At 41.1% G+C, this 12,593-nt stretch overlaps 2 protein-coding genes across 3 annotated transcripts in view; one reads left to right on the top strand and one right to left on the bottom strand.

Annotated features, from left to right (window-relative positions):
• The window catches only part of tram1 (translocation associated membrane protein 1), a 12,129-nt gene extending 7,796 nt beyond the window's left edge, over positions 1-4,333 (bottom strand). Inside the window, exons 1-6 of the mRNA XM_022744318.1 lie at positions 4,042-4,333; positions 2,330-2,393; positions 1,135-1,256; positions 934-1,050; positions 776-834; positions 58-142 (exon numbers count right to left, since the gene is read on the bottom strand). Of these exons, the coding sequence (XP_022600039.1) occupies positions 58-142; positions 776-834; positions 934-1,050; positions 1,135-1,256; positions 2,330-2,393; positions 4,042-4,164 (570 nt within the window). The 5' untranslated portion in view covers positions 4,165-4,333. The remainder of the gene's footprint in view (positions 1-57; positions 143-775; positions 835-933; positions 1,051-1,134; positions 1,257-2,329; positions 2,394-4,041) is intronic.
• Positions 4,334-6,093: 1,760 nt separating this feature from the next.
• On the top strand, positions 6,094-9,054 carry xkr9 (XK related 9). Of its 2 annotated transcripts, XM_022744314.1 has the most exons (4): positions 6,094-6,142; positions 6,849-7,314; positions 7,662-7,876; positions 7,979-9,054. In XM_022744314.1, exons 2-4 carry the CDS (start codon positions 6,998-7,000, stop codon positions 8,605-8,607), a joined length of 1,161 nt encoding a protein of 386 aa, XP_022600035.1. In that variant the 5' UTR covers positions 6,094-6,142; positions 6,849-6,997; the 3' UTR covers positions 8,608-9,054. The 2 variants fall into 2 exon arrangements, with proteins under 2 accessions (XP_022600035.1, XP_022600036.1); XM_022744315.1 differs by lacking the exon at positions 6,094-6,142 and having other exon boundaries at positions 6,774-7,314.
• Positions 9,055-12,593: the final 3,539 nt, after the last annotated feature.

The raw sequence follows: 12,593 nt of genomic DNA, 5'->3' as shown, positions 1-12,593 counted from the left end.
CACACACACACACACACACACACACACACACACACACACACACACACACACACTTACCTTCTTTGTCTTTTGGAAGTACAACTCTGGGAGAGCGTGTAACCAGTAGCCCAGCTGACAAATGTAGTAGAATTTCATCTGGAATCTGAATGAAAACAGGAGTTACCAAATTAAAAGCATGGTACCACTTTACAATAAGACTACCTTTATAAAGAATTTATGAATGATTTATAACTAGTTTATTAATTCGCTTGTTAACACTTTATAAATCATTTCTAAGTTATTGAAACACATTAGATAAAAAACGGCGACAGTGACCTGTTGCTTGCCAAATAGTGAGCCCACATGTATCTGTACTGTTCCGATTCATATCTCATTAGTTACTGAGTTTTCTTTGTTTTGTCCATCATCCAGCGCTTGTACATCTGCACAGTGGATATTATTTATTAATAAGTTACAATAAGGCTCATAAATGGCAGTAACTCATTGGTAAGATTAATTAGTAAGTATTAACTTGATCTTGCCAAACAGTGAGCCTGAATCAATGTATGAAAACTGTGTTATAACTTGTTCATTATTGTTTAATTATGATTTATAAAGTGTTAACAACCGAATTAATAACCTAATTATAAACCATTCATAAATCCTTTATAAGCGTAGTCTTATTGTTAAGTTGTACCAAAAGCCACAGCCACACTTGAAGTTCTTGTATACAAAGTAACAACAAAATAAAAAGCTCCAAACTGCACTGCAGTTTGCAAAGAATATGCCTACTTACGGCATTAGTGTATGGGGATATCCCTCCCACAGGGTGACCGGATTGGACAGGAAATTTTCCTATAAACAAAGAGGCATTTCAATTACAGTCCTGGACAGTTTTGGGGTTTTAAAACATGTGTAAACAAAAGGAAATGCCAGCTTAGCTACTGTACGTACAGAGAGCAGGATGCTCGCGCCCCAGCCGAAGGAGAATAAGTAGAATGCGCTGAGCTGGCCCGACTCGTTGAACTTGCTGTGCTTGGTTTTAGAGAAGTGTTTCTTCCTGTTGATTTTCTGCAGAAATAAACAATAGGCAGGACTTATCACAGAGATTAAAACCTGTGTATTTAATTGTGTTTGCGTGTTTGTCTGACTTACATCCAGCACATATTCCTGGATAATGGCATGCATGATGATGGCCACCAGCATGTAGAAAAAGATAGTGGCCAAGTCCTTGATGCCGTGGTGGAAGTGGTTTACAGCCGTCTCCTCTGGGCCTTCTGTAGCGCACACACACACACACACACACAAGCCATGAAGAGGCAGCATGATGACCACAAAAAAACCCCCCCAAAAAAACGCATATATCTATTTTTATCTTGCAGTGTGTTTTATTCGTATCATAACGTCGAATGTATGTCAAGACATTTCAACAGCTGAGTCAAGTGATTCGCAACTTTAACAACCTTAAGTCCTGAGGTGAGACTGCTGGATTAGTGAGTCTCGACTGTGCACGTATTACACCACTGTGAAAATAGCAGACTCATAGACTGTACCAGCAACTGTCACACACAGAGACGCTTCGGTATTTCCAAACTTATATATTATCTATAGAGCTTGCAATATGGTATTTGTTAAACACGGAATAAAGTGATGCTTTGTAGCACAGAGACTGACGACACATGAACATAGTTCCCAGCAGATAGTTTGAGAACGCTTGTGGCTTGAGGTTTATTAATCACATAAAGAAATCAATCCAATCATTTGTAAAAGTCAGCATCAATAAAGAAAAATTACATTATTGAATTTGTTTCACTGAAGGGAGATTTAGGTGCCGTGTGTTATTTGCTTTATTAGATACAGGCTGTAAATAAGTTACAGAGGGAGGTAAGTGGTGAGGTCTCACAGATAAGAACTAAATCACCAGCTTGCAGCTTGCAAACCTCCAGCCCGTACAACAGAGCACGAATAAACTCTGAGATTGTACAATTCTTTCGACGGTGTCTGGAGTTGGCAAGGAAAATGTTAACCTTGAAATGAGAAGGACTTGATTTGAGAGGCCTATATTACACCTTAGCCCAAATTCGCCCGGCACAACCTTGCCACGAGAGAACTTTATAAATCAGGCAGACTAAATTTAGCTCCAAAGGGGAAAAAAAAAAAAAAAGGGTTTGTGTAAGGCCACGCAAGTACAGCTCTAGAATCCAAATGAGAGGCTTCCAGCAAGACTACTCTAAGAAAATGCTGCATTACAGCCAAACCTTGCATCATTACTCTTCACACATTCGCACATCATCTGAAAACATCTGCTCTCTCCACACGTCTTCTACTCTCCATTTAATCTTTAACTTACCGTTTGCTGATATGGTGACATTGTACTGGACGGTTATGAATAACACTGCAAACTTTGAGGTGACCTGTGGATGTGAAAAAAACAAAACAAAACAAAAAAACAGATATTGGCAATGAGAGCTTGCACACATGCACATATGTGACAGTCATTTAAACAAGGATCAGACTTACGTGCCGAGCGCAGTTACTTAGTATTGCATTTATATATCAAGGACTCACTGCAAGACCCATTCTGGAGTGACTGTATCTGTGACTTGACGTAACACGTTGGTTTTAAACTTTGAAACCAATTCATATAAAGTGACAGAATGTTTTATTTTAGCAGCATTTCATTGCAATTTTATGCTGGTAATAAACAAAGACACCCACAAACTAAGAGACCATATGGAAAATATCTAATATTATTGTAACAATAGAAAAAAGGTGATAAAACTTGTTAAAGGAGTTTTGAGAATAGAATAAATAGAAAATTGAACAGAATAGATACAGGAATACAGTACCTGTATTTTCTTAAGAAACTTTCTATGTGGATTAAAAACAATAATAATTATTAGTATTATATGGAGGTAATGGGATTGATTGTGTGATTGGTTATTAAATATGATCCAACCAAGTAAATGTATTTGAGAACTGAGCTGCATAAAGACAGCAAAATGAGAAGTTTAAAAAAAAAAGAGGGGACGCTGCACAGTCCTTCACAACAAAAGAGCTACGTGTGCAAAGGCTTGACACAAAGCACACACAACTGTCCACTAAATACACACAACTGTCTGTGGCAGCATTTCAAATGGCAGTGAGTAAACGGCAGCCCGAAATGCTGCCATCGTGGACTTCACATACGTTGCAACAGCTGTTAGGGGGGGGAAAAAAAACGGGAATTTTACTTTGGAAAACAAAAACAGGAAGTGGTTTTATTTAAGGAAGACTTGACGCTAATGGCGCTGCTTTTCAGTGAGGATGAAACATGCTTAAATTGAAACACAAATACGAGAGAAAGTAGACCAGCGCGGAGACGAGCAGGGGGTATGAAAAGGTCGCGGTTGTCAGGCCGCAGGTTCGAGTCGTATTTTAGACGCTGTGCAGCTCCAAGGATAACTTTCAGTTTTGGTGCAAGCGGGTTTCTGTGATGACAGCCCTCTCAGTCGTTGTATGATTGCCACGTAACACATCTACGCATAAACTAACCAAGTCCAGACTGTTGCACAATATGCTAACAAGATCGATACAATACTGCAAAACCGCAACACATGAGATACTCCGACTAATATTGTTGCACATAACTAACTTTGCTTCTTATGATAAAACCGCGGGCCTGTGTTTGAAATATCGATTTCAACATGGGAAGCAGCCAGATGGAAAGTCGACACTATAGTTCCCCACATCGCTTTGATTTGAGAAAAAAAAAAAAAAAAAAAAACTTATTGAAAATGCCGGGCTACACGAACGAGTTGATGATCTCGTGAGGGTGACTAAATCAAAAGCAATAGAGGCCATCGTTCACTTAAAACTTTCGATTACAGGAGGAAGTAGTGTGAAGAATAGATCAGACAGCCATGTCAGTTTCCAGGAGAACAGATGGGGAGTATTCGGCGTCCTGCCTACCACAGGTCCGTCCACTGTGCCAGCCGAGCAACCCCCCCTCCCCTTCCCTCCCCTCCCAGCCCCCCGAACAATCGACAATTAAAACCCATTCAACATGTGGACGGGACTTACCTCAAACATCAACCCGAGGAGGAACACCATAGCAACACAGGAAACAATATCTGCATGGTTCTGGATGACAAACTCATGGCTCAGCACCGGCGGATTCTTGTTAGTCTTTTTTCGGATCCCCATGTCGACACGATTCGACTCAACTTTTGCGTTACGCAGCGCAGATGTAGTCGCTTTCTATCAATCTATATTATTATCCTTGTGTAGGAGAACGCTCAAAGCTCCCTCCTGCTTCCGACAAGCACAGGGCCAGGCAGCAATTGAATGGCGTGTCACTCTTCTGTAGTGGGAGGGTCCACGGAGACGGAGCCGCTGCGCCTGACCAACGAGAATCTTTACGCACAGGAGAGACGCAGCTTGGGCTCTCTATCGCTGCCTAGAGGTTTGGAGTGTCTCAAATACCTCCCACTCTTCGTCTTCAGGCCCAATGGAGATTTTGGAGTTACTGATTTCAGAAGGAGAGGGAAGGTTTTCCACATGTATTACAAATAATAGTCGTCTTGACTGAACAAAGCCGCTTTACCAGCTGCACCCAGTTGGCAACTAGTTTGAGGTAGTAACAAATGCCCTGTGAAATTTCCTGTACTATCACACAGTGTCAAAATCAAATTTTCATACCTTTATTTTTTTCCAGTTGATATTATATAATGCAAGTAAATTGTAGTTTAACCCTCTGTGGTCTTCAAGATGTTTCTATTAACATCTTTGCGATAACACAGCATAGAAATGTGGTTTAAATGTTGTTAGAATTTGTACAATTTTGGCAAGATCATATGTGACTCACAGCCGGAGGCCAATAAGCAGAAGGCCATTAAGCAAGCCTCTAACATTTGGTTCATTTTAGGCATTTATTCTACATTTATCTCCTATTTTTACTCATATATGGTGCTATTTTTAGGAACCTAAGACTTTGACAAACCCACTTCAAGCACCAAAACAATTCATCCACATCAGTAAAAGTTTTTTTTGAAAAAAGAGATTTGAAGGATTTCAAAAAACAGGCTTCAATTTTTCAGCACTCGGGGCAAATGATCTGTTTACACAGTGCTCCTGGACAAAAGGGAGGTCATTATAGAAAGAGCTAAGATTGCTCTGAAAATTGTGATATTAAACACTTGGGTATTGTGTTATTTTATGCAAAAAGATGAATTTAAGAAAACATTTAAAAGGAGAAAATACCCTTTGACCTCAGAGGGTTAAAGGAATAGTGACAGTTTTTTCTTATTGATCTCATTACTTTCAGCTGCATTTAGAGTTGCATTAAGAGCTGCCTTGACTTATTTGAATATGACACATTAAGAAATTCAGCTTAATCAAATTTAAAAGTGAGACTGTAACTTCTGCTGAACTACAGTCATATGATAAGTAACAGTTACAGGGTCATGGTAGGTAAATGGTGGTCATAAAGTCATAAAGTCACTATACAAACTGATGGATGTCAGTTACAGCAACATCTGACTAAAGTTTGGTAACATCAGCTGACATTAGATACCGTAAGCTACAGCTCATAGCTACCAGACAGCATAAGCCTGTAGCAGTCAAACCTCTGAGAGCAATGGCGATTTTTATTGCTTATTAGTAAAACATACATTGAATTTTTCAAGTTTACAGTGTTTATCTTTTGAAAATAATGAAGCGCATTTCATAGTTCCTGATCTCACACTTAAGTGGAAGTACTTCAATTACAGGAAAACCCCTGCGCAGAGGTGACACGTCAACCCTCCCACCCCCTTGTGTTCACAGCAAGAAAAAAAGATACACTTGTCTCCATGTGTCTTTTGTGGGAAAAAAAAAAAAAAAAGTCTCGGGATACCCAGGCATTACATCACTGGCGGGTTGATGTTTAAGCCATCCAAAAAAAGAAAAAGAATGTGACAGGAAACTTGTGACAAATATGTACACACACACACACACACACACCTACATTCATATAGACACAAGATCAATTATGTAATGACATTTTTTTCCGGCCCGACTGTTAGCTCAGTCACTGAGGTGGAGCCTGTCACGGGGTTCAAAGAAACAGAAAGAGAACGGCAGACGTGTTTGCTTCTCTCACTGAACACAGCTGTCTGCCATGGGAGAAAAAAAAAACACACTGGTAAGTTCATTTATAGTTTTTCTTTCTTTTGTGTGTGTATTTCACTGTAATTGTGATCTTTGTAGGATGACATGCTGATTCTGTGTGAAGTTCAACTTCAAAGTGTGATTTGCATATTTAGAATAATGTATAAAGAAACTATGAAAATACAATAAATGAACACAACTGTGACTTATTTCATAAAAGTGAAGAGAATATGAACGTAATTTAGATAGTGTGATATCTTGATCTCAAATTTGCCATTAATTTGCCATTAATTAATCGTCTTCTTCACAAGTGGCATCTCATTAACAGTTTAAAATGATATTGACGCTAGAGGAGCTAAAGAGACTTTACATGTAGTTATTCTGTGATTCAGTAAATTGATCTGAAAATGCAGTTCTGTGAGAAGTGTGAGGAAAAGTAAAGTATATCTTATCTAAGAGTTCTGAATGAGCAAAGCAAGATTTTGACCATTTTATTATCCCTGATAACATTGATTATTTTCTGTTGCGACTATTCCATTTATCAGGGATTTGTATAATGACGCGTTTATGACAGAGGTCAAAGGGCAGGAGAACATGACACAGCAGCTGACTGCAGTCACACTGCATTTTAAAACTTCAAGTGCCTCATGCAAAGATAGGCTGTACGTTGTGGTAAATCTGCGCAAGATTCTTTCTGCGTGATACTTTGTGGTTTGTGTCACATTGTATTGCTCTTACAGATCGACCAAAATGTCACCTGAACTGCTGGAGTCCAACACGCAACTGACCACAGCAGCTTTTCTTCAGAGGCTTCCAGACAAAACGGCCACATTTCTACCTTCATCACAGAGTGAAACCTCTGGTTGAACCTGTCAATTATCAACAAAAAATGCCTCCCTCAGACATTCAGTACTCCAAACTGCGATGGTTATTAACCATCGCTGGACTTGTTTTGTATGTGGCGGACATTTGGACAGACATTGGACTGGCTTTGAAATATTTCCAAGAGAAACAATATGTCTGGACTGGACTGACTCTAATGTTTGTTCTGGCTGGACTGCTGGTGACACAGATCTTCAGCTACGCCTGGTATCGGGACGACATGAATGACGTTTTGAGAAACCCGGAGGGAAGATCGAGCGTAGCCGGCATGTCAGAAGGTGGACTGGTCGCCCTGCACCTCTTTGGCGTGGGTATCTTCACCAGGTATGGAATTAACAACGATGACGCTGGTGACTGACCGTGATGAGAGGGCACTGATCTCTGCTATTATACCTCCATAATAACATGGGCTGCTCTTGTAGCCTGCAAAAAAAGAGGTGTGAGCATTTTGTGACTCAAAATGCAACATGCTAATCATCGTCAATGGCATGCTTCTATGGAATTGCCAAACTGGACTAACCACATTTAAACACGGTGTCAGGAAAAAAAAAAAAAAGTCTTGCAATTCCATTCGATCTGTGCGGCAGTAAAATGGTGAATGATTAACAAATACAATGTCTGGTGGCAATAACCTGTTTGATTTCACTTCCATTGTTTTGATCTGTTGCTAGGTATTATCACCTGCTGAGAAAAGGCTTTAAAGTTGTTTGGACAAAAACAAATTCCTATACGCTGGAACAGAGGAGGGATGTGCACCACAATCTCTTTTGCCTGGCAACTGATCTGAGCATGCTCAAACTGTTTGAGACTTTCCTGGAGAGTGTTCCCCAACTCCTCCTACAACTATACATAGTGCTGGGCCATGATGAGTCCTCAGTTTTGCAATGTAAGTAAATGCAGTAAGAGAGATACGTTCATTTCCTGGATATTCATGAATGTACAGTATTAAGTTTGCTTTCTATTTCTACCGTTTGTCGTTTTCTTTCAGATTTATCTATGGTGTTTTCCTTCTTTAATATTGCCTGGGCCCTGGTGGACTATCGTCGCTGCCTGCGCCGATCCCTCCCCCAGATCAGGGAGATGCCCTCTGGTCTCCCCACAGCGATATACCTGATGTACAAAATCTGCACCATCACCACCCACATCCTCAGCTATGGCCTCCTCCTAATACTGAGCATTTACAGCACAGTAGCCCTCACCTTCCTCTGGCTGTTGGGGACCACCTGGGCACACTTTCTTCAAACCAACTTCTGCTCATCCAAAGGCCTTGAGCTTCTCTACCGGGCAGTCATAGGAGTCATCCTCACGTTCACCTTTTTCAATGTCAAAGGACAGGACACAAAAGTAGCCATGATCTTCTATTACGTTTTCCACTCCTGTATAAACCTTATGGCTCCATTGTTGCTGGCTTTGTTGAGGCCAGAGCTGCAGACCAGCACTTTTTTACCGACAGTCAGCTGTGTAATCTTTGGAGGTTCACTGCTGGGGCTGGTCAGTCTCGTGGTGTACTACGTCCTCCTGCACCCCAAGGGGAAGTGGCGTGAGGCGGATGAGGTGGACGGCCTGGGAAAGGAAACAGACGGCATGACGAAAATAAGGAACTTTTTACAACCTTGATGAAGGTGCTTTCGTTCGTTCTAAACCTCACAAAGGGAAAGATTTGCACTTCCTGTGAACTTGGAACTACCCAAAAAAGTTCAGAGAACAACTGGAATATCATCTTCATATTGTCTTCACTATTCATTATTCATGTTGCTGTCAGTTACTTTTCACTATTCTGAGATTAATTTTGCCTTCTTATCACTGATATTAATAGGAAGCTCAACATTTATGTGCAATATAGGTTATTGTTTCAGTTAATTTAATAATTGTATTTATTCTTCTTTATTTAAAAAATGTACAATCAATGGCATATTTATTTTTTATCATATGTAATACTGTAATTGTCTCTTAATCCTAATGGACAGTTGGAATTATCTCAGCCTTACATTGTAAGCAAATATAAACAATAGCTTCTCATGCTTTTTGTGTAATACTGCAATATACTCAAGTATGTGACGTACAAAGACGCAATAAGATTAATTATTATTTTGTATTTTTGCACATTTTTTCTCTTGTCAGTTTGTCATACTTTTCTAATCATATTTCTAAGCCTCAGCCCAAAGCTATTTTGTGGGTATGGACAGATATTTTTTCTCTAAGGCTGCAACACACTGTTCAACACAGGGTGGCGTTATTGTCCAGGTTGAGTTCCCTGTGTATCAGTGAAGTCCCATACTGCTCTGGGCCCACATTAACACAACGTGAGGAGCACACATCCAGTCAGAAACACATGCAACGATACTTACGAGCGTTTTCTCAGTCACTCACGTGTTGCTTTACATTTCCAGAGTCCATTTGGATAAAAAAAAAAAAAATCTCACAATAAATGAAACACTTTTATTTTTAGTCTTTAAATTCTAAACCATCTCTTTAGCTTCATGATAGTGAAAAATTATAACCTGAGCTGGACTCGATCGCCACAGATAAATGAAAGCGGAGGGTCAGATACGCTTTTCAACGAGGATTCAAGCTCTTGCTCGGTGACAATCCAGCAGGATGCGCACCAGCGTGCTGTGAAGTAATCCCTCCTGTTCAAAATAGATGTTTTACTACCGCCGTGTGATCCGGAACTATAAATATCAGCTACTACGCTGATCTTTCTCACCCTAATCCCCAGGAACTCCAAGGTGGCAACCGAACGTTTCCCCCTCTCCTCAGACATGATGGACACGGGGGGGGGTGGCGGGGGGGGGGGGGGGGGGGGGGGGGGGGGGGGGGGGGCATGGATGAGCTAACTAGAAATAACAAACCGGTGCTAATTTTGTTTTGACTACCAGCAAAATATTGTATGAGTCAAGCCGGAGAGCAGAGGACGTTGGGGGTGGGGGAGCTGGGATGTGTGTGTGTGTGTGTGTGTGTGTGTGGGGTGGGGGGGTGGGGGGTGGCCCAGTGTGAGCTCACCTGGGAGGAACGCTGACAAACCGCAGGGTCCAGAGTGCACGATGCTTGTTGGCTCTCAAATAAACTCAGCCTTTTTTTTTTTTTCTTCTCCCCCCCCCCCCTCTTCCTTTTATTCAGCCAAACTCAGAGCATTTTTTTTTTTTTTTTGATTTGTTTACTCCACGGGGCCACTTTAACTTTCATCTGTCAGTTGCGCTCTGTCAGAGGCACTCCATAAAATGACAAATTTAAGTGAGGAACTTGTGTCGGAGAGGAAATGAATCGCTGCCAGGTAGTTACCACACAGAATTCGGTTTTACTGTGGAGCAGCAGTGGGTAGACTCTAACTCTTTGACTGTGTATTTAGAGCAGGCAAAGGTGGCTGCTCTATTTAAATATCTATAAATAGACACATGGTGTTAATGTAGATTTGGACAGCATCCCAAAATGCTGATAACTTACCTTGGGAGCCAAAAGAAGGATATTGCACCTGTAGGTGGGACTTGTCATTAGGGATAAAATAAAATGACTTCATCCTTTGCATTCAAATGATGGATGCTCCCTCCTCTGTCCTCTACTGTATATCTCCTTGGGTTCGGTGGATTAATGCGATGTAAACCTGCCAAAGGGACTTTTATTGGGAGAAGATGCATGTGTCCCGGGCTGGAGTCCTAAGCAGTCTCTCCCACTCTGTCTTCTTTTGCTTTTGTCAAGCTACACATACTTTTGGCCGTGACTCACCACTGATAGAGCTGCCAGGGACCAGTCACAAGCCATTGGGATGAAACGTTTTGAGTAAAGCATTACCTCGCTCTCTCTAGGAGAAAACAAGCAGAGAGAGAACTCTGGCGTTGACAAGCTCTCTGTAATTTCCACTTCTGGCACTGAGAGTTTAATACCCAGTAATCTCTGTCTCTGATCTCACTGTAATGCACCTCCAGAAGGGCTGGAGAGCATGGTGAGAATCTGAGAAACTAATTGTAAATCAAAGATGATGATATGTGACACTGCAAGATGAATCTCCAGAGCACTACAGGCCAAGGACAGAAAAATCTTGCGCTAAACATTGAGTGCATTGTATCACACACACACACACACACACACACACACACACACACACACACACACACACACACACACACACACACACACACACACACACACACACACACACACACAAGAGGACAAATGTGCAAATACAAAGCCATGTAAACTCACACCGCCGTCACTGTCAGCAACTCACTTTTGTCTGATTGAATGGCGCTCAGCGTCTGCGTAAACAACCTTGACCACTAACCTCCCCATAACCAGCGTTAGACTTTTCACCAAATCTTATCTTTTTGTTTTCCATCACCACATCCTGTAACAGCCGGTCAGGAGGGGGGCAATCCTGGCGTACGCCATCCCCACAATTTGTACAGACACAATAAACCCAGAGAGGCAGGCTGTTTTTCATTAGGGCTTCAAAGTCCATATAAACCATGATTAATGAAGCCCTGAGATGCTGTATGTCTTTAATTATTATGACTTGACTGCTGCACCAGCGCCTCAGATGCATTAGCAATGTTGGCGATCTGTACACGTCTGCCTGGCTCATTCTGACATGGCAGCTTCGCCTCATTCTTGGAGAATTCCCCGAATGTGGAGGAGGGCGGGAGGGAAGTGATAGAAGCCCCCTTTCTGCAATGGCACAGAAGTTTCTTTAATCACTGTACATGCACACTTACAAATTAGTTTGGGCAGTGACAGATTGGAGAGCAGGCTGAGGATAATTACATGCAGTGGGCTGGTGTGTGTGATCAGAGCGTGGCATTGCGTTACCCAGAGGGTTCTGTAAATAAAGTCCTCATGCAATGAATGAGGATATTGTAAAGTGCATTATGCTGGGCACAATAGTCCTACCATTGTTACTATCTGGATTTCTGCTCCAGAGTAGCAGTTGGTGTAGTATGACAAGAACTGCAACAGGGAAGTCAGTCTCAGCTAGAGCAGAAAATACTGTAGATGAGGTCAGTTGTTACCAAATCTGACATAAAGGCACCAATTACCTGTGGTACAAGTCATGCACTATAGAGAATTAGCTATAGGTAGGACACATTTGTTATTCTCTAGGGATTTAAATGGACCATATTTTTTCCTTTATTAAGATATATATATCATGTATCAACACAATTTTTAGAGCCCAACCCACACAGGGGAGCTGATACTGTTGTACAATCATGGTCCTGTATTAGCGTCTGACTGCTTTGCCAATTCAATAAATACCTTTTGACAAAACATCACAAAGATTAGAAGTATATACAAATAGGCCGGATTTCAAACTTGGATTTGTTACAATAATTAGATAATAACAAGAAGAATCTGCAACCATGTTAAGCAGCTCTTTGAGGCTTACATGCTTACAGTGACAATGCTAACATACTGATGTACCAGGTGTAATGTTTTCCATGTTCACTATTTTAGTATTTTATTGTGTTAACATGCAAACATTTTTTAATAAGAGCTCAATACAAACCGCAGCTGAGACTGCTGGATTTATTTTGTTATGAGTCAATGAATTGCATAATTTAAAATTGTAACTTGGCGGTGTTAGGAGTCACCAACGTTATTACAATTCACCC

Source organism: Seriola dumerili, unplaced genomic scaffold (genome assembly GCF_002260705.1).
Source record: "Seriola dumerili isolate Sdu_G_001 unplaced genomic scaffold, Sdu_1.0 BDQW01000079.1, whole genome shotgun sequence".
Lineage (NCBI taxonomy): Eukaryota > Metazoa > Chordata > Actinopteri > Carangiformes > Carangidae > Seriola > Seriola dumerili.
The sequence above is the reverse complement of the archived record's forward strand: the minus strand, read 5'-3'. Positions and strand labels throughout refer to the sequence as shown.

Bases quoted from the DNA above. Each gene is read 5' to 3' on its own strand.
- xkr9 (XM_022744314.1), top strand. From the start codon at position 6,998: ATGCCTCCCTCAGACATTCAGTACTCCAAACTGCGATGGTTATTAACC. The intron at 7,315-7,661 runs GTATGGAATTAA...ATCTGTTGCTAG, and splicing joins GGCGTGGGTATCTTCACCAG to GTATTATCACCTGCTGAGAA. The intron at 7,877-7,978 runs GTAAGTAAATGC...GTTTTCTTTCAG, and splicing joins TGAGTCCTCAGTTTTGCAAT to ATTTATCTATGGTGTTTTCC.